The 19,792-nt window shown below is 36.5% G+C and overlaps 1 protein-coding gene across 2 annotated transcripts in view; it reads right to left on the bottom strand.

Annotated features, from left to right (window-relative positions):
* UBR3 (ubiquitin protein ligase E3 component n-recognin 3) overlaps positions 1 to 19,792 on the bottom strand; it is a 99,860-nt gene that overhangs the window by 19,087 nt on the left and 60,981 nt on the right. Inside the window, exons 28-31 of one of the 2 annotated variants that reach the window (XM_030952922.1) lie at positions 18,773 to 18,985; positions 17,837 to 17,973; positions 12,304 to 12,389; positions 4,746 to 4,851 (exon numbers count right to left, since the gene is read on the bottom strand). In XM_030952922.1, the coding sequence (XP_030808782.1) occupies positions 4,746 to 4,851; positions 12,304 to 12,389; positions 17,837 to 17,973; positions 18,773 to 18,985 (542 nt within the window). The remainder of the gene's footprint in view (positions 1 to 4,745; positions 4,852 to 12,303; positions 12,390 to 17,836; positions 17,974 to 18,772; positions 18,986 to 19,792) is intronic. The other variant, XM_030952923.1, reaches the window with a different exon arrangement.

A 19,792-nucleotide genomic window follows, 5' to 3' on the forward strand; every position in this document is an offset into this window, starting at 1 on the left:
TCATTATGAAAATGGAACTAAAATTACAAAATGTGTTTAGAAATGCATTTTATGGAAATTGTCCATTCTGTTAATCCCTAATGCATATATGCAAGCTTGATAAATCTGACTACAAAAACTTGTGCCACAGAAGCACTTAAAAAAAGAAAGTACAACTGCAAATAGGACCAAAGTAATACAAAATTATTCAAATGTGTAAGAGCTGTATGCTGAATCAATTTTTAAAAGGGAGTTGGTGGTGAAAATAAACTATCCAGTGCAAAATGAACATGTCCTAAAATGAAAAATGCAAACCTCAGCTTTCCCTATGGAAATCACCTCTCATCCAGCCCAAGGTAATTGGGCTGTACCTGTCTGTGCCAAAACCAGGGCTGCCTATCACCTGACAGCTGAGAAACTCTGCCTCTGTATTCTGCATCCTCCTCCTGGAGAGCTGTCATGCAGGAATCATTTATTTGGGAATGGATCCAGAGAAATGGGAAATTCATAAGCATTTTGCTTATGGTTGTTCCTTATATTTATGCTCCTCATTCCCTCTTCTCTCAACCAGAGACACTTAAAAGTTTTTGGTTGATGCTAACTCCAACTAATTATAAAGGTAGGAATTCAGTAGGTAAAGTAAAAGCTCTGAGCCTCATACCTCTTTGAACTGTCTGACACAGAAAATCTGAGACATGGGGATATAGGTACATCTAAACTAAGGCTTCATCAACTAGGGCAAACTTATATTTTCTCCACAAGTTGCAGGATAAGAAGCAAAGCACACAAATCCCAAATGGCAGCGAGGTCAAACTAATACACAGCTTCTGATATTCACTGCAAGAAAGCAGAGTCCTACTATTTATTCTGGCTGCACCTTAGGATATAATCACAATTTCATATTTGCTCTTCGCTGTGTCACAGCAGATTTTACAGCAGGTCAGATTCTCATTATACATTCACTGACAGTACTAACACTGGGCATCTCCCAGTTCTCTTCTACCACGGTGCCCCCAGCAGTCCCTTGGCACCTGCTCCCAAACTCATTCAATTTAAGCTTTTTAAAACATGGATTTGTTGCTTTACTGTGTTCATGCAGCCTGCCCAAGTTACATCAGCACAGCCAAAGAAGATGGTGAGCTACAGTGCAGGGGAAGGAAGAAACAGCCAAGAGCAAATACTCCAAAGCTGGCCCTACTGTGAAAACCTATGTACTGCACCATCTGTCCTAAGAGCCAGCTGTTCCAGGCAGGATTTCTGTTGTATGGAACAGAGCACATAAGTCCTGCTGCAGCATGTGCATGTACAGACCACCTCTCACATAAACCTTAACTAAATCCCGCTATCCCACCATCCCCAAAAACTGTGGGCTTTTTCCCCATTCTACAACAGTTTCTGTGACGGGGATGTGAGTTAAGAGGCTCCTACACACAGCTGCTCAGTCCTATCCCTGAGTTGCAGTTTGTTGCCCCAGTACGACACCATAAACAGTCTCTGAGGTGATCTAGCTTTAGAATGAAACATCACTGAAACACTGTAGAAAAAATAACCCAGCATTTCAGTTTATCATGCAGTTCCTCCCTCCAAGTGCTTCTGCTGCAAAGATCCTTAATATTTTATCAATATTTGTTGATATATTCTCTCTGTCAAAATAGACAGAAAAATTTCAGCCTTCGTAGAGATTTAAATTTTAAAAAACATGCATATCCTTTCATTTCATGTTTGTTGTTCCTGAAACAGTGCCTGTTTGGACTAGCCCATTAAATTCACATCTGGGTTTAGTAATTATTGCCTCCAGCTGCTCCTTGCCTGCCCCCTGCCAGAAGCTATTATTCCCCCTTTGCACCACAATAATTGTTTATTTGATCACTATTGAAATCAGATCTGCCCCAGAAGAACAATTTGCTTAAGTACAGCCTGTGGGACCAAGCGTACATTGAATTTTGCAACATAAACTGCACAGGAGAAATAATCTACTAAACCATTCACAGTTCACCAGACTCAGCTTCTTCTTTTTCCCCCTTATCTTCCAAACAGCTCACATTATTTAGGCCCTTTTTGATAGTGCATCTTCTTGCTGAAGATTTCCTTATTTCCACTTAACCTTTCTGTGGCCGCTAGAGCTTCTCCCTATCTTTCCTTTCAGTTGCCATTTTCAGCTACAAGGAGATCTAAATACAATTGTAGAAGACACTAGACAAAACTGGTGGTTTTGGGAAGTAGAGTGAAGGAATTCTGTGAGATTCTTTACAAGTTGCTTTGATCAGTTCTCCCGGACACGGGAAATCTAAGGCATTATTTATGAAGAATGACAGCTGAGTTGTAGAAAACTGAGATAAAAATTGTGGGTTCTACATCTGGGTAGTTCTATTTGTAAATATTTATGCATATTTAAAGAAAATAGCTATAATTAAAGGAGAATGAGAATACAATGTAATGGGGACTTGTTTTCCACAGATTTTTGCATGTGTGTGAGGTTTTTTTCTTTCCATTTTGAAAACTATCCTTTTAAATAAATGAAGATTAAACTAGTTTCTCTGAAAAACTGCCTTCAACTCAAATAATAATTTAAAGTGAAAATTAAATAGAAAAAGATGGCATATTGGTTTGAAGATATTTTGCTTCTGTGACTTCCCTAAAGTCAAATTGTTTGGAATCACAGTAATACAGTCAGAAAATATAGAACTTTTTCTTTCACTGACATTTTTTTCTCTCAGTCTTCGCTTGAAGTCTCATGCGCAGGTCAGGCTGATGCTTTAGATGACTTGGTTAACTTCAAAGCAGCAGAATGCCATTCACATCTCAAACCTGCAATGATTATTTCTCTACCATCCTCTTAAGCTTCTTCAGTTTTCAGCAGTGTGTCACCTTCCAACTGCTCTGAGTACTCTTCTCTGTACCTGAAAAAATCTGCTATTCTGTATCTCAGAAGGCTGTGTGACTCTTAAGAAGTGTGCAATCAGATCATGCACACCAATCCTATGAATGCCATCTTCAAGTCAAACTACCACTTCAAATTTCTGCAGTATAATTACAGATACTCATTTTTTGCTCCAATTTATACATGAAAAATATGTCCTCAAATTGCCTCCTTTGTAGTGTTCTGGTGCCTGCAGACTAAGGAAGGAAAAGCATTCCAAGGAGTGAGCAAAATTATTCCAGCTCAAAAGCATCTGGGCCTCTCACCACTAAATTATTTCATGGCAAAATGCATGCTATTTCACTTGTAGCTTCCTACAAACCATTTAGGACTTTTTGCCAAACCAGTATCACCAAGTCTACCATGAAATATTGAAAACCAGTGCAGAAGACACAGGAACTGCTCAAATGCATTCCCAGCATGCAAACCCTTCTGCAAAGCAAGGCATTACAGACCTCCAGTAACAATAATTTCTAAGTGATTCAAAACATTGCCTAATGAAATCTAACATGTTGCACTTTAGCCTTGACATGACCAATGCATGGTGAATTCCATCAGCCCTGCAGGTCCCCTCTATTAACAGCTGCTCCAAAGCCAGCAAGCTCCTCAAATGCCAGAATGAGAAGTGCATGATCTGTCCCACAGCCATTCTGGCCACATGATCTTAATTCTGCTGCATATAACTCAGCCAACCGTACACCAAATTTATTAACATCATCCCACTGCTCAATCTAGGTCAGGGCTCAATCAGAATCATATGAAAACAGACCCTCAAAGCAGTCTGAATGCTGAACAGGTTTTCAGGTTATAAAATGTTTGATGCTTTTTTCTGCTAATAGTTTATAAATTAATCTCTTAATACATTAATAAATTAATCTCTTTAATTACTCCAATAACCTAATGTTCATTGCAAAAAGAAGCCTGGGTCCAAGAGAACAATAAAATCTTAAACTAGAAACAAGAACAATTGTTTTAATAGTCTTCCCCAGTTCGCAGTTAGGATTGTGGCATCACAATTCTAGATCAGTTTTTGAAATTGCATGATGTTTTCTACCTCAGGCTCCTAGCAGCACTGACAAACACACAGCTGGAGAGGACTAAAAGGACAGTCTTTTGACATAATTGCAAGCTGGAAAATGTAGAGCTTAGTTTGAAGAAGATGCTTAAGGTGCTAAGAGAAAAATAATGTACTGTTTTCCTCTTATGAGGAAAAATCATAATCTGGTTTTAGGCAAGAAACCTTTCTCCTTGTCATCAAGGTAGAATCTTAAAAGTGATGGGTCTTAAGTCAAGTAAGGAGATAAGTCCTTGCAGAACAAAGTACATGGTTTAATTTATTATATTGTTAATCCTTGTACAGCTGTGTACATAAGGTTCATGTTTTAAAAGCAAACTCAGGTCAATAACTTGCTTAACAATAATACGCTTGATGAAAATTTTTAGCTTAAAATATGATTATTTCTCACATATATTAGACCTATTTACAGCTATTAATCATTACTCAACTTTCAATAAGCTACCAGCTTATCTCAATGTAAATTTTGTTGAGCATCCATATCAGGAACAGCAGTGCCCTATCCACTTACCCAATACTATTTAATTTGCATGTGCTTAAGCCTGCAAGAGGTGTATTTAAATTTTAGCTCAAAACTGGTATTTGTCAGATTTTTATGTAAAAGAAATCGAAAAACATATTTTTACAAATTCATACATACAATTTTTAGATGTTAAGTCCGCCAGTCTATCTCACAGAGAATTTAAACCAAGACAAAGTTACCCAAAGTCCCTCTGTAAGGATGTTTCTTTCACCAGGCAAAACTGATACTGGGTAAATTAAAATACTTGCTCTGAATTTTTCTCCTGCGAGGGCTGGGTTAGTTTCCTCCAGGGATTGTATGCGGAGTCTATACTGTAGAGGCGCATGTGCATGGCCAGCACGTGAAACAGCTGATCTGAAAGGGGAAGAAGACAGATTGCTGAGTATTACATACAGTGATATGAACTGTTTTACATGAAATTGCCATCGTGTATTTTACAAGATTCTGAGAAGCCTGTCATGTCATTCCAAATAAGCTGGCACCCTAACAAACATATTTTTATTAAGGATTGATTTATTTTTTAAAAAGGATTTGAAGAGAAGTAAGATTTTAATAGAAGGCAGTGAACACATGTAGATATACAGTAAAATGTTTCAGAGAAAGGCTGTTAAGAAAGCTTTGACCAGATCTCAATTGTTTTGGTGCTCCATGTACTTAATTACAGGTCTTTTTTAAAAATCCTGTTTCATATGCTGTTATATTGCCAAGGCTCTGTGCTCACTACACTTGCCTCTCCAGTTTATGCTAGAAGTGGTGATTTCTTAAACAATTATTCTTAACAGAGACTGATATACTTTTAATTTATTTACTTTTAGCTTTCATTCCTCTCTCTCACTGTTAAGTTCTGAGCACCACATATTTGAAATTTAATCTAAAATTGCTACAAGTCCTGGCCTACAGCAGGATCACATTGGTTCGTCATCTTTAAAAGGTTTATTATTCCTTCTGCCTTCATATGGTTATTTTGTAGGTAACTTCTGGACAAAAAAATCCTCAAACCAACAAAAGTCTGATTACACATCAATGACACTAGCGTAGCAACAGTCTTTATAATGTCAGAGATTTGTCTGTACAACCTGCAGGCAGAGTTTGCTGATATTCATAATTTCAAAACCTCTGTACTTCCACTGGATCAAAAATATAATTTGCAAAACACTTGTAGAATTTTTCAGACAGAGGATGCATAATTACTCATGGTGATTTGCTGCAGTATTTTATAATAAAATGCACATTTTATATTTATCTATGAATTATACGATCACACAAAGACAACATCTAACCCTTCCTTCCATTAAGCCACCCAAGAAGGCAAGCACCATTTAGGTAAAGAGCATTTTCAGAAAAGTACACGCAACAAAAAACACAGAATGGTTTGAGCTGGAAGGGACCTTTAAAGGTCAACTAGTCAAAGCGTCCTGCAATGAGCAGGAATATCTTCAACTACATCAGGGACTATTCAGGATTCAGACTTCACTTTTTCAAATAATCTTTTTTTATCTTCATAGGTTTATACTGAAATAATTAAAATATAATTTCCCACAATTTCGCTTACTTTTTTCTTCCTGTCATACTATATCTTGCTATTTGGTGTCATGCTTTTCTCCTGTTCAGTTTTCTAGGACCCTGCTTTCTTTCTCCCTTTCATTTTAACTTTTCCCTTAGTATCCTGACATCATCTTTCCTCTCCACCCCTTATGCTATCAATTGATCGCTTTGCATATTTCTCTCTAAATCTCTCTACATCTCTTTAAAACCCACTTGCTCAACCTACACACTCACAGGGTCCTCTCTTTCAAGTAGAAATAGCAGCTATTAATTTATTTTCCATAAATAGACAATTACTCAGAGGGACGCAATGGCCAAAAGAGTCGCATGATGCAATCAGCTGACTGCCAGAGCCTGAGGGCTGCAATTAGCTCCTGGGGTTTGTAAAATAATTGGAGCTGTAGATGGCATTGGAATTGATAGCTGCCACCTGCTTTCTGAATAAAAACAGTCACTGAGGACAAAATAAGTCATCTTTTCTCCTGGCAAGAGATTCTTAGCAAAACACTGCTTTGCTGATAAAGTTGAAAATATAAAATCTGAAAATATACTTGTATTCCATCAAAATAATAAAAAACCCTCAAGCATGGTTTTATTTGGAATGAAACCCATGAAAATATCCGTGCCTTTTGACTAAAATGAAGGCTTTTTTCTCCCTCAACTATTCCTTGCTTTAAACAGAAACGGGCAACTATGCAAAATAAAAAAAAAAAATTGAAAATTGTTCAGGGTAATTAATTCATCCCCTATTCCTTTAACAGCTACTCTCCAGAGCGTTTGCTAATATGAAAATAGGCAGGCAAGCATCAAATTCTAGCCCTGGAGAATTTATTAGTAATCTCCAAACGTGAGAATGGAGACACATCGCGGGAGTGCCGGATCTGCCCAGGAAAGCCGCGCTCAGCAGCCCGGGAAGGCACAGGCAGCACGCCGGGGCTGCCATGGAGGCCGCACGAGCGAGCGGCTCCGCTGGGCCCGGCCCGCGGGGAGAGCCACGGGCAGCCCGGCCCCGCCGCCCCGCAACAGCTCCGGCCGAGACACACACCGAGCTTCCTTTCTGCTTTACACCACACTCACTCCAATGGCTTTACTTACCACTTACTGTGACTACGAAGTGCTGGAGAAAGGCAAGGGAAACACCAGAGCACTGGGAAGCAAGAACTGGCAACTTAATTGTGCACCAAGTGCTTGGTGCTGCAGCACGTCCTTATGCCTGAGGGACTGGCAGAAACCTGCCTTGAGCCAAAGGAATACCAGAGGGCTTTTCTTGTGTATTTGTGAAATGCATAATTCCAAAACATAAGCATAAAAATACAGAATGTCCTCCCATTTACTTATATCCTACTTGGAACCTTTTGCTGGTACAGTTTTTAAACAAGTTCCAGCAAAACATTGCCGTGACAATGGCCCACGAACATCAGTCATGGCCAGGCTAGCTTAGAGTGGGAAGGAAGGCCATAACCTCACCAGGTATCCCAAAGCCCTCTGGCCCTCACAGTCCATCTTCCAGCCGATTCTCTCCAGGAGAGCTCACCCTTGTAAGAGGCAGGTCCTGGTTGCAGCTCGGAGTCACCAAAAGATCACTCTTAACCAATTTTTGTAGGAAGAATATTAATTTCAGAAAGTGCAGCAGCAACAAAATTTGAAAAAAATTGAATAAGATTCTCCTAATAACTGTAATATTTGAGGCAGGCTGCATCCAGATAATTTGAATAAATATAAAGAATGACACAATTTGGATGCACAATATAACTCATTGCTGCAAGTCATCAGGGGCTTGGGATAGTTCTAAAATTTAGACATTTGGGCAAGATTGCTACTGTTTTAAAACATGATCATAGACTCAAGTATTGCCTACATTGATGCACTACTGGCAAACTCTCTCAGTTTATGTCTTTGTTTTCACAAAATACATGTAAGGCTTAAACAACACTTCATAGAATCATCGGGATTAGCAGTTAGAACTAGCTTTCAGTCCTATTAGCATTCCTTAATCAATTTCTAAAAATAATGAAAATAACTATTGTTATTTTGTTATTGTCACTGCTGTTTTGGTAGATTTACTTTTTGGAGTTAATCTGTTGTGAGAGAGGAGCAATAAACTCAATTGGAATCTGTACTTTCAAAAGAGCTGCTCAATGGATAAGACACTGTCTTTGCACTGAGACTGAAGCTGTAAGAGGAAGCACTGTAATACTGCTCCTCTCACAAACCCCAAAGATAATGGGTATTTTTTCTATATATCCACACTCCACCAGCACCTGCAGCTGCATTCTTTACTGTTTTTAATAATAAAGCAGACTCATTTTACAAATGTTGACAAAACTTTTAAAAATATTCTGCTGTGTTACAGTGCAAAAAGCAGAAGTCCACAAAGGCAGTTTTTACAGCCCTTTTCAGCTTTGGCATGATATGCACAGCACAAAAGAAGACTAAATTCAAGACATAAAAAGACAACAACTTGATAGATGAATAGCAGAAATTCTAAAAATGCTGTGCTCAATTGACAAAAATTAGCGATTCAGTAAGTTGCATTCCGATTTAAGTTTTGGTCTCGTAATCTTGGTTTGATCTTTGCCGAGCTGATCCCAAATTTCTTTGTAAGTTTTGCTGCCTTTTTTCCTACACGTTTTTTTTCTGGTCTCTTGACTGGTAAAGTAAACTCTCAAATTACCAGAGTTCAAATCAGGTGATGTTTTCTGTTATTCATTCCAATTCCACAATGTAGAGCAATGTGCTGTCATAATGAAAAGAAATGAAGGAATGAGCTGCCTTTGCCTTGCTTGCAACAGTCTAGATAATGTGTTTATACCTGCTTTCTTTATTTTAGGACATATACTGCTGTCATGGAATTTTCTGTCTTGATCCAGATTTCCCTTTTTACATTCCCTAAATTAGTATTCATATTTACAATGTGAAAACATCACAAAGTGACACAGCAATTCACTGCAGGTGGAATTGAAAACATCCTTATCTCAACTGTGAAGATCTTACCAGACCAGGGGTTCTTCCCTCTTCTTCTCCCATAGTTTCCTGGGACTTTCAAGAAGAATGTAAATTATAACTAAAACCAATAGATCCAACCAGATGGGACTTGATTGTCAGTAAGGAGATTGAGAAATATTTTTCTCCTGGTAGACATTTACATAGTCCACTTAGCAACAGCAGCTGCAAAGACCTGCTGAAAACATCTTCCCATTCATCACTGATCCAGTAGACTTGAATCAGTAAAAAAACATGAAGGTCAGCAAAAGCCTATTAAGGCATTAAGACTGGATAGTCTTTACAAAATCTCTTACATCTTCACTAAGTCTTAATTGCTGATGAAGCAACTAATTAGCCTCGATACCAAACCCACCAGTGTATGACATCAACTTTAGCAACAGAAATCTAACAGTACTATCCTTGCCTCTCCCACAATACATATTAGCGGCATACCAAGTGTTTTAGAAAATACTTAAGATCATCTGCTGGTGACAAGAACTGCTTTTTCCAAGTTAGTACGAATGGGCACCAAGGATCTGCAGACTGACAGCTCCTAACTGAAAAAAACTCCAAACCAAGCAACCAAATCCAAAAACCCAAATCCTGCAACACCAAAAAGCCTAACCAAGCACAGAAACCCACTATAGCAAGGCATTCCTAAAAACTTATTTTGTTCTCTTTATTTTCAGTGGCTGCAGAGAGCTGCACAGGACTCTGCAACGATATCCACATCAACAATTATAGGAAAGAGACAGCTGCAACTCAATCTTGAAAATCATAAAAAGAATTAGGTTTTTCTCCCAACAGGAAATACTAAGTGGCTCCAAGTGTCACTGTCCATATTGATGGAGACAGCCATTACTTTCAACATGGTTGAAAAATTTGATACAGAAGAATCATGAAGAGAAACAATGAGTTTCTGTGCTCACAAAAACACTAAAAGCAGTGATAAAACTGACACTAACACCACAATCAAGATAAAGGCTTCAAATGAATGAGAAAAAGAAAACCAAAACAAAGCAACCAAAACAACTCCCATCAAGCAATACTGTTTCTCAATGTTTAGAGCCATTCCAGAAGTTACAAAGGTGCTAGATGTCCTACTTAAGAAGAAATTAAACAACTCTTAAACAATTTTTTGATGTCCAGTTGTAAATAATGTCCTTTCCAATTAATGCAGTTGATGGTGCAATGCCAGACTGCTGTTTGTGGGAAGCATAAGGATAAGGAGCTCATTTACAGAGAAACTGAAGCCAGAGAACTAGAGGATAAAATACTTAATCTTTGCCCAAAACCCTAATCCTATCCTTCTCACAAAGGGGAAAAGAAAAAAAAAAAAAAAAAAAAAAAAAAAAAAAAGAGAGACTAGACAGACAGAAAGCAAAGTACTATTTCAAAGTTTAAAAAGGAAGATTATAAATTCATTAATATGTAACTTTAAAATGTTGTGGAACTGTTCATCAACTAGTGCAGATAACCAAAGTACGGATAGCAAAGAAAAACGCCTACAGAAGTTAAAGAGAGGCACAGAATCAGAGAATGCTTAGGGTTGGAATGGACCTTAGAGATCATCTAATCCCCACCCCCCAGACCCTGCCATATTCCATTAGACCAGGTTATTCAAGGCCTTATATAAAAACTGTACAGAGAAATCACAATTATTCAGCCTTAATGCTGTGTTGTGACCCTGTTCGATAAATACGGAACAATGAAGACAAACAGGTCTATTACACTTTATAAAACAGAGAAATAAGACTTGCACAGTTGTTATAATCATAATTTTCCCTATACTCATGAGAATTTGCAAGGCCATAGACTCTAAAACTGTAATGTATTCCTTCAAATAGGACTTGATTTTTAAGCAAAAAATAATAGGATACTATTTGCATTTTTTGGTTGCACACACATACAAAACTTTAAGCCTTAAAATGGCAATTTTGCAGGCAAATTTTCTTCACCATTCTTCTCACACACACTTGGTCAGCGATCCTAAGAGCTACATTAATCATTCTTAATTTTACTTCCCAAGAACAGTTGCCCTCATGGTGCAATCTACTTAAACAGCTCTTGACCTGTTTGTTCCCACCATCTTCCCTGATGTTTGCTGCTGTAACACCTCACCTGGGACAATATATTCCATTTTCCACAATATCTAATCACCAAACTTCACAGCTGTTACAAGACTACTACAGAGTGGTATCTGCAGAACCCTGAATAAATTTGCACACAGTGATCTAGAGATGTTCTTTAAACACATGCACTTTTCAGGTATTTTGGTTGGCTGAGAAAGGGGGATAATGACGGTGGTGAAAGACAATGTGCAGTACAGGTTAAAACTACTTTTTAAATTAACAACATACAAATGAAATTAGTTGGGTAGTAACAGAAGACTTTTGTCCTAGAGGGAATGTGGACAGCATAGTGACAACGCGGTGAGATTTCTTCGGTGGCTTGTCATCTCAAAGGATGAGGAAAGCATCCCCCAGAAATTGTGTACCAAAAGACAGAGATGGGCCTAAGCTTTCTTTTTTCCTATGAAATCTGCTGCTATTGCTACATAAGCATTGACTTTATTGCTATTGCTATTGACTTAAATAAGCAACAGTAGTAGTAGCAGTATTCTGGCAGGCTTTCCAGTTTTTCCTGACAAAAGCAAATGTCCATTTGTAACTGCTTATATTCCAGTAAAATATTAAAATATTTTCTTTTAAGAAAAAAACACTTCTGGCAGCAAGAAGTTGCTTTATTTGACAATTATTAAAGGTTTTAGAACAAAAAAAATTGAAAATTTCTGTGAAAGAAAATTTACAAAACTTTGTGGAAGAACTAGACAAATTAAAGACATGGGATGTTGTAGCTGCATATTTCTAAGTATGACACCAAGTCACGAGCTATATTAGCATTCAGAAAACAAACTTCTTTCCTATTGCTAGCAACAATCAGGGTGAAACAAAGCTTTCCTGCTTCACCCTTAAAATACTTCTAGTATTACTCACAAAAATGCAAGTTTATTAAAAAATAATACACGTGTAGTATGACAACTGATTTCTAAATAATTGTACTCACAAGTCATGAACAGATCTAATGAAGAATTTATGCAAATTATTTTTCAGATTTCTCTAACAGAAACAAAAAATCAAAGACTCCTTATGGCAGGAAAACAAAAATGGTTTTAAAAGGAAAAAGTTGATGTAATTTAGAAAATACCAGAAAAAACCAGACATCTTTATTCAATATTCTAATAATTTATACTGCATTTAATAACATGGAACTTACTTAAACATGATCTTTTCCCAGCTGTGCTTGCACCTCCTGAACACAAATTTCCTCCTCGGTGGACCAGCTCAAGTTCCAAGTTGGTTCTGTAAGAAAACAACAGTATTGACTTCAACAACATTATTCAAGCTTCTACAGACACAAATGAATCATGACAAACTCCCAGCACACACTAAATAAAATAATACTGTGAACTAATCTTCCGTGTGAAATACTGCCAAAATACAGCTCAGAACAAAACAAACTTTATTAAGATATTGTCATATATGGTTTTAAGTACTATATTAACAGTGCTATATTGAGTTGAGAGAGAATAATTAAAAATTGTTAATTCTGTGTCTTTCTTCTGCATGCACACACAGCATAATAAGGGAATTTATGTGCAAATCTGGAAAGACAATATACAGATTGGCTAACTTTCATGCAATCATATCCATCTAAAAAGTGTTCTCTCCATTGGCAGAGCTTTTGTTTCACTTCAGACAATCAGAGAGTACAATAGATACAGCATCAACTAAATATGAATACAGTCTAAATTATAATTAAAGCACTGCCCTTTAAAGATAAGTTAGTTAATAAAAGCCTTGGAGGTTAATTCTGAATGAAATGCTATTCACTGCAGCTCATTAGTATGAACCAGTAGTTGTGTCACTGAATCTCTGTGTGCCACACTGATGCTTTCTTTCTCAGTATTACTGTAATCTGATACTTTGGCACCAATTGTTTGGGCCAAATTTGATAATTTTGTTTAATTTTGGAATTGGATATTTCAGTGCTGCATCTTTTACTCTCAAGATTTGGAGCAAACAATTTATGTTATATTCTCTGAGAGCCTGTTTTAGTAAGTCAACATACATTTTAAAAATTAGAAGGAATATAATTCTGTTATTCTGAAGTGTTTTGCCAATTCAATCCAAACGGCAAATCTCATTCTAAACATATTTTGTCCTTTAATGAGAAATGAAACAATTTTTGGTTTGATATAATGTGACTGAATCCATATTAAAATCTATTCTAGAATTTTAGGCACATAACACATCCAAGCTAAGAACACCAGAACACCCCCCCGCCCCCAATTTAAGAAGAAACTAGAGGATTTTTATTCAAAACAAATTTCAGCTTCATCAACTTGAAAGAATAATACATTTTGATATGCAGTGTTTGTTAAGATATTTCCCTATGTTTTTAAAATAGTAACATTTCTGAATATTCCTATCCCAAAGTTTGCAGCTTATGCCATCCATTTCTGAAGGAATGCTTTAATCCTCTCTACTCAGAAAAGGCAATTTAACATTGATAATGTGCCTGCTCAGAGCTCCATCTGGTTGCTGCTGATAAGGGCATCTGCGTGACAGGGGAATTTTCCACTCTTCAGGCGATTTGCAGTGCTCACTGAACTTGTGAAAATCTACCAGCAAGGAAGCAGGGACAGGGATTTCATATTAGTGGACAAAATAGCAGCTGTAGATCAGCATGAGCTAGTTCATCATGGGAATATGAAGGAAATCAGGATGTTTTATTTCTATGAATATTCTGATAACTAATTTGTAGAACAAAATCAATGACAGTCTTCCATTAAAATGAAGTAATTAAGATTTAAATCAAAAGACTACCTCAATTTTTAAGAATAATTTTCTAGATCTACAATTTTAAATTTCCCTTTCACCAAAGCATATATGCCATTTCACAAAAAAAACCTCAGGGACAATTCTGAAAAATACCGCTTGCTGTTACATATAAGGTATCATACAGTACTTTTTACTGTAAGGAATGTAAGGAAAGTTATTTCTGTAATCACATACTCTGTTCACATACACGATACCAACTCTCACCTCCCACACTTCTTCATTGTGCCCAGCTCCTCAAAGGCAGCACCTTATAGCTCAGCTTTCTTGGAAATGTAAGTATTAACCTTTTCCTTCAATGTGTCTCTTTGAAAACATATCTGTAACTTGGTATAAAAATGCAGAGTAGAGAAAGCATCTTCTGTGAAAATGAACACTTATCCTTCAGAAAATACCCTACATCAGGTACAGACCTCCATCATTTTTGAAGGAGACCAGTGTATCGCCTCCCTAATTTGAGCTCCCTTCTGCCTTGAAGATTTGTGTATCCTCTGCCCTTTACTGAAGAAAAGTAATGAAGAAAAACTGGGGGCATCTGATAGAAGTGTGGAACACAGAGTGGTCTCTGAAAGAATCCTTTGCTATCTCAGAATCCTCAACATAAAGGAAAGAGAATGAGAAAGAAAATCTATATAAGTGTCTTCTTTTCCTATCTAGAAATCTCAGCGTCATTCACTGCAGCAAAACATTTTGTAGGACACTGCCTTTATCCTCCTCACTCACAGAAAAAGCCCTGAGAAAATGGATTTCTCTCAGCTGTCCTGAGTCCTGATTAAAACCAGAGCTACTTCATCCCTTCCTGGGGGCTTTTGTTAAAGGAACGTATTGGGGGTGGGAAGGGTGATTTCATATTTCTGAGAATTCATATGGGACAGAGTAGGGGGAAGTAAAAATGCAACGTCCTTTCCAGAAAGGGAATATATTTGGATGGACTTGCTCTTCCTATTGGGACTATCATTTTTCTCACTTCAATTTACAACACATACAAGGAAAAACCCCACATACTAAGACACAGATGGAAGGAATACATGGCTCTTACATTTGTCTATACATAGCTGACAGAAGAGCTAAAAGGTTTGTTTGCACAGCCAACAAAAGCATGAAACCTACTGCTGTGCAATACATAAACAGTCCTCCAAGATATCACCACAAATGACAGTCTTCAATGCTTTGAATGTGGAACTATTAAAATTGAAGATAGGCACACATGATTTGGGAATGACACCTACACTCATCTCATAAATGGCAGCAAAGACAAGGAGAAATGCATGAAAAGGGTCCAAATTTAACAAGATATGACACTTGGAAAAGCAGGAGGCAGCCAAGGAGCTGCTGTTCCAGCTGTGCGTGCAAATCAGGATGCCAAGACCCAGAATGCTTCTTTTGCTAGGAAAGCAGACAGCAGCTAGCCCTCCCACAAGGGGGTAAAGAGGTCTTTTGTAATTTTTTTTCTCTGCTACCAGTGACATATACCTGGGTAAGCAAAAATGAAGAAAAGCAAGTTCTTTTTTTCCTGAAGAAGAAAGAATACCCTGCAGCAACTGGCTATGTATTGTTTCACATTCCCATTTCAGGATGCAGTAATCCATTGCAAAGCTGGCATTCAGCTGTAAACCAGCATCTTTTAGGACAGGAGATGATGTCATTTTCTGATTGAAAATGGAACATGACTTATAAGAAGATTAAGAGTGTTTAATTCACATGGAAATACATGGAGTTAATCAAAATATCATTGCATTCAAATGCTCATCTAAGCAAGGGTTAAATACCAGGAAAAACTGTGAAACAGCTGTAAATGGTCTGACCAAAAACAATTAAATGCTTCAGAACACCTGGAACAAAAAATGCTTAAAGGTTACTGGTTGGTAAGGAACACAAGGGTATCATTACCCCAAGAAAAACTCTGGATGCAAGTAAGGAAGAAACAGGTCAAATGACAGGAATAATTTACAGAAAGTAAAACTACTTCAGTATGTAATTTTAATTGTGGATAGTCCATTGTTTGATTACTTAAAATTAAATACATAATAAAATAATAAAAAGCAAACTCTTGCAGTTTTGAAGATGATGTGCAGATTTATTTCCATAAATACAAACTGTAAAGATATATTAAAATGTCTATTTAAAAGTTTAATTTTTTAACCCTGTAGTTCTTATGCAATTAGCAAGTAGTAGAAGCACGTAAATTTGGATTGCTGCACTGAAAAGCAAGACGAGTTAACCACCTTGAAGCTGATCTGCCAGGTTTCCTCATAAGTGATCTTATGAGTTACAGTAACAATACAGAAGGCTGGATCCAACACCTGAAATTCCTCAAACTGTATAAATGGAAAATTGGTGACACAAGTCTAACCCTAACAGGAAGAGGTAATAAGAAGTACAAGGGACATATTCTAATCTTAGAGGTCAACCATGATTTCTCTCTCCAGCAGTGCAAGCAGCAAAGAAATGCTGCCCTGGTTTGATGTATTTTTAACTCTTTGAATGAAAACAAATCCTGAGCTCTGTGTGTAAATATAAAAGTAACACATAGATACATTTAAAATGTGTTTAGCTAGCATTTTAAAAGTTATATGACATTGCACCCAGAAATGTATTTTAACACTATTTTTGTATCTTAAATGTCATGTCAAGTTATGCTTATAAGTAATCATACTTTGATACGTGAAATATTAGTTTTGAGTCCTTTGTATTTTTGGAAGGGTATTTGATTTGTATTGATCAAACACGTAATTGCTAAAATCCCAACATTACTTATCCTTGTCTAGCATATACCACTTAAAAAATAGAGAATAATCCTTTAATTTGCTATGTATAGAATTTCATAGCTCTTCTGTATCAGTTAAAATACTCTGAAAGAATACAGATTGTATTTCTTTTAACAGAATAATACAATAATCCGAGTTGGAGGAGAATTCTAGAGATTAGATGGTCTAACCTCCTGTGAAAAGCAGAACCTTACAGAGTCCTGCTGAGTGGAACCTCAGAGTCCTGCTGAGCCAAGCCTTGAATATTTCCACTGCTTATGTACTAAAGACACTCATCAATGAGAGTTTATGAAACTGCAATAAAAAAATGCTACGCAATGGCATCACTTCTATGCTTGCAGTTTCTCTGCAGTCAGCACCTTCCCTGCAGGCCTCACTAAGTCAGAGTTTAGAAAATTATTTGCTTAGTGAGTATATCAAGTTCTTATGGGAAAACTTGGTATTACAGTAACTCTGAATAGATTAACCATTCAGACTACCGTGACATGAATGGTATAGAAGGAGGGGCTGATTTTCTTGGAGAGCATATGTGACACTGACAGCTCTAAAACCACAATTGAACATCACCAAAAAAATGCTGCTGGTTTTGACAGTTTTTTAGAAGTCTCAAGACTATATGAAGAGAAATTCCTGGTTACTGATGTAATAAAAAAGCTCCTTCTGTGATCTTCTTTTAAGTAAATAAAACTAATGTGTGACAGAGAGATAAAAAACACCTTGTGATTTAAAAAACTAGCAATATGGCAGCGATACAGAAAACATCTCATTCTGTAGTAGACAGATAAAGTAGATTTGACAATTTGGGAAATGAAAGCCAAACAAGAAATGCAACATAAATTTTGATTTATGGAAAGCAAAACCTTGAATTAAGAAGAAAACTAAATAAGCATACGACAATGTTCTCTGGGTTTTGTGCCACTGCTACACATAGTAAAAATGAACTGAGAGACTTATCTTGCATAATGCCTGTATATGAAAATCAGAAAATGTAACCTTGATGTACTGAATACGCAAAAAGTCCTTTTTGGAGAGGATGAAATATTTTTAAATTCTTTTTTTTTTAAAGAAGAAAGCTATCTAGTGACTAATACCATTACTGAGAAATACAAAAGAAAAAATGTAAAAAGAAAACATACCCACCTGGCTACAGAATACATAAACAGGAAATCATTGTCAGGTGATCCAGGAGTCTTACTATAATCTGTATACTTCTTCTGTGTGGTACTTTTTATATCTTTCATTACAGATTCCATTTCTTTACTGAGGTTGGTTTCAGACTATGAACAAAGACACAAAAGAAGATTAGTTAATTTTACCTGAAGAAATGCAGTAGCTGATTATAAAGCGTAGCACTTTCATATTTGTAAAACACATTTGCAGGATATAAAAAAATGTGCATTAAAAGTCAGTGTTCTGTCTCACAGAAGTGTCAGGATATTTTGGAAAGTTATTTTGATTTGTTCTGAATATGAAAACATAACTGGTTTTTCCATCTCCTAAGTTTAAGAATCTCAGTGCTTGTGCTATTTTAAAGTATATTTGCACTGTACAGGTACACAAAAAAAGAAAGCATCTCCATCGAGACTTGAAGGTAACAAAATTTAATATAATTTATTCTGTCATTCAGAGGACCTTATGAAGCTTTGTAACACATAAGCATCTGCAAATTGCTCTTTCTGTAAAATGAGTAATCCATACCTTACAAAGTTCTTAAGAGACATTGTTTAAATAGATTCCAGTTTAGAGACTATTGCTGTTTTTTCATTGCATGAAAATTAGAAATATATTTTATATTACATGACTTTGTTCTATGTAAATTACTATGGAGAAAACTGAAAATGTACCAAATAAAAAAATTATATTAATCACATTTTGTCACAGCTTTCAACTGTTTATTTTTAGCAGGTAATGCAGCAAATGCTCTGAGTTTTTTGATAAGAGAACAATAGTATGTTGCCTTCAATATCAGAAGAAAACGAACTTTCTGAGGTTGCCGGGATTCTAAGAGATCACAAATGCAATATAATGTAAAAACTGAAAGGTAGAGGCAAATTAACAAGGATCTTTCTGCCTTACACTGATGCTTACTGGGAAAGTTCCCAGCTGTTCTTGAAGCTCTTCCACCTCTTGCACAAGATCTTGCAAACACTTGTTACTGTGACTTTGCCAAACGCTTCTTTCCATGTTGTTTCCAGGATAACAAGGAAGAACGCTGTTGGCAAACTGCCTACATAGGGGACAGGTAAATTCTCCTTTGTCCACTGAAAAACCCTGGAGGACTTGGTCATTCTAAAAGGAAATAAAAAAGATGGAGCTGAAATTTGTGAACGATTATTGGTTTTTAGCTTGATATTTCAGGTGTATACTGAAAAAAACTATTTCTAAGACCTAAAACTGTAAAGAAAGAATAATTAGAATAGTTACCCATTTTACTGACAAAGGTCTTAGCTACTAGAGACTGTCTTACAATCCTCCAACTCAATTTTCCTGATTTTTAAGCACTCTCCATTGTCAACAATATCCCAATAATAAAGTAGAAAGACTTCAATGGACGATTTCCAACATTTCATGGGTGTTGTTTCTTTCTGACAATTCCCATGAAGTTTGAGACTCCAAGTACAGGTTGAAAAAAGCCTAATCAAGTAGCCATTGGCAGGCAGCATGAAAAGAACCCTGATTATTTCTTCTGTCACATGAAGGATGAAAGAATGAGCACAGAAATACACATTTGGAAAGTGAGGATTTGTCCTCAGTACCCCTGTTAACTGGCAAGAAACCTTGCTTCAGCTTTGTGAGTTTCCTCCATGGTTTCCCATGTTGATATCTAACTGTATTATGTAAAAATAAATGTTTTATCCAGATGAACACAGGTCTATATAAATTATTTCAGTCCTAAAAATGGTAGTAAATAGTCAAAATTATTATGCACTCATCTACATACCAGTAAAGCATGCTAGGATCAGAAGTTTACTTAAATAATCTAGAATCTTCAAGAATACAATTACACAGAGTAACAGTTTGTTTCAAGTTTAATAGAGAATCCACCAAAAAAATTACTTCAGAATTTATATGGTGCAAAATATCACTTTTCCAAAA

This window comes from Camarhynchus parvulus, chromosome 7 (assembly GCF_901933205.1).
Source record: "Camarhynchus parvulus chromosome 7, STF_HiC, whole genome shotgun sequence".
NCBI classification, from domain to species: Eukaryota; Metazoa; Chordata; class Aves; order Passeriformes; family Thraupidae; genus Camarhynchus; species Camarhynchus parvulus.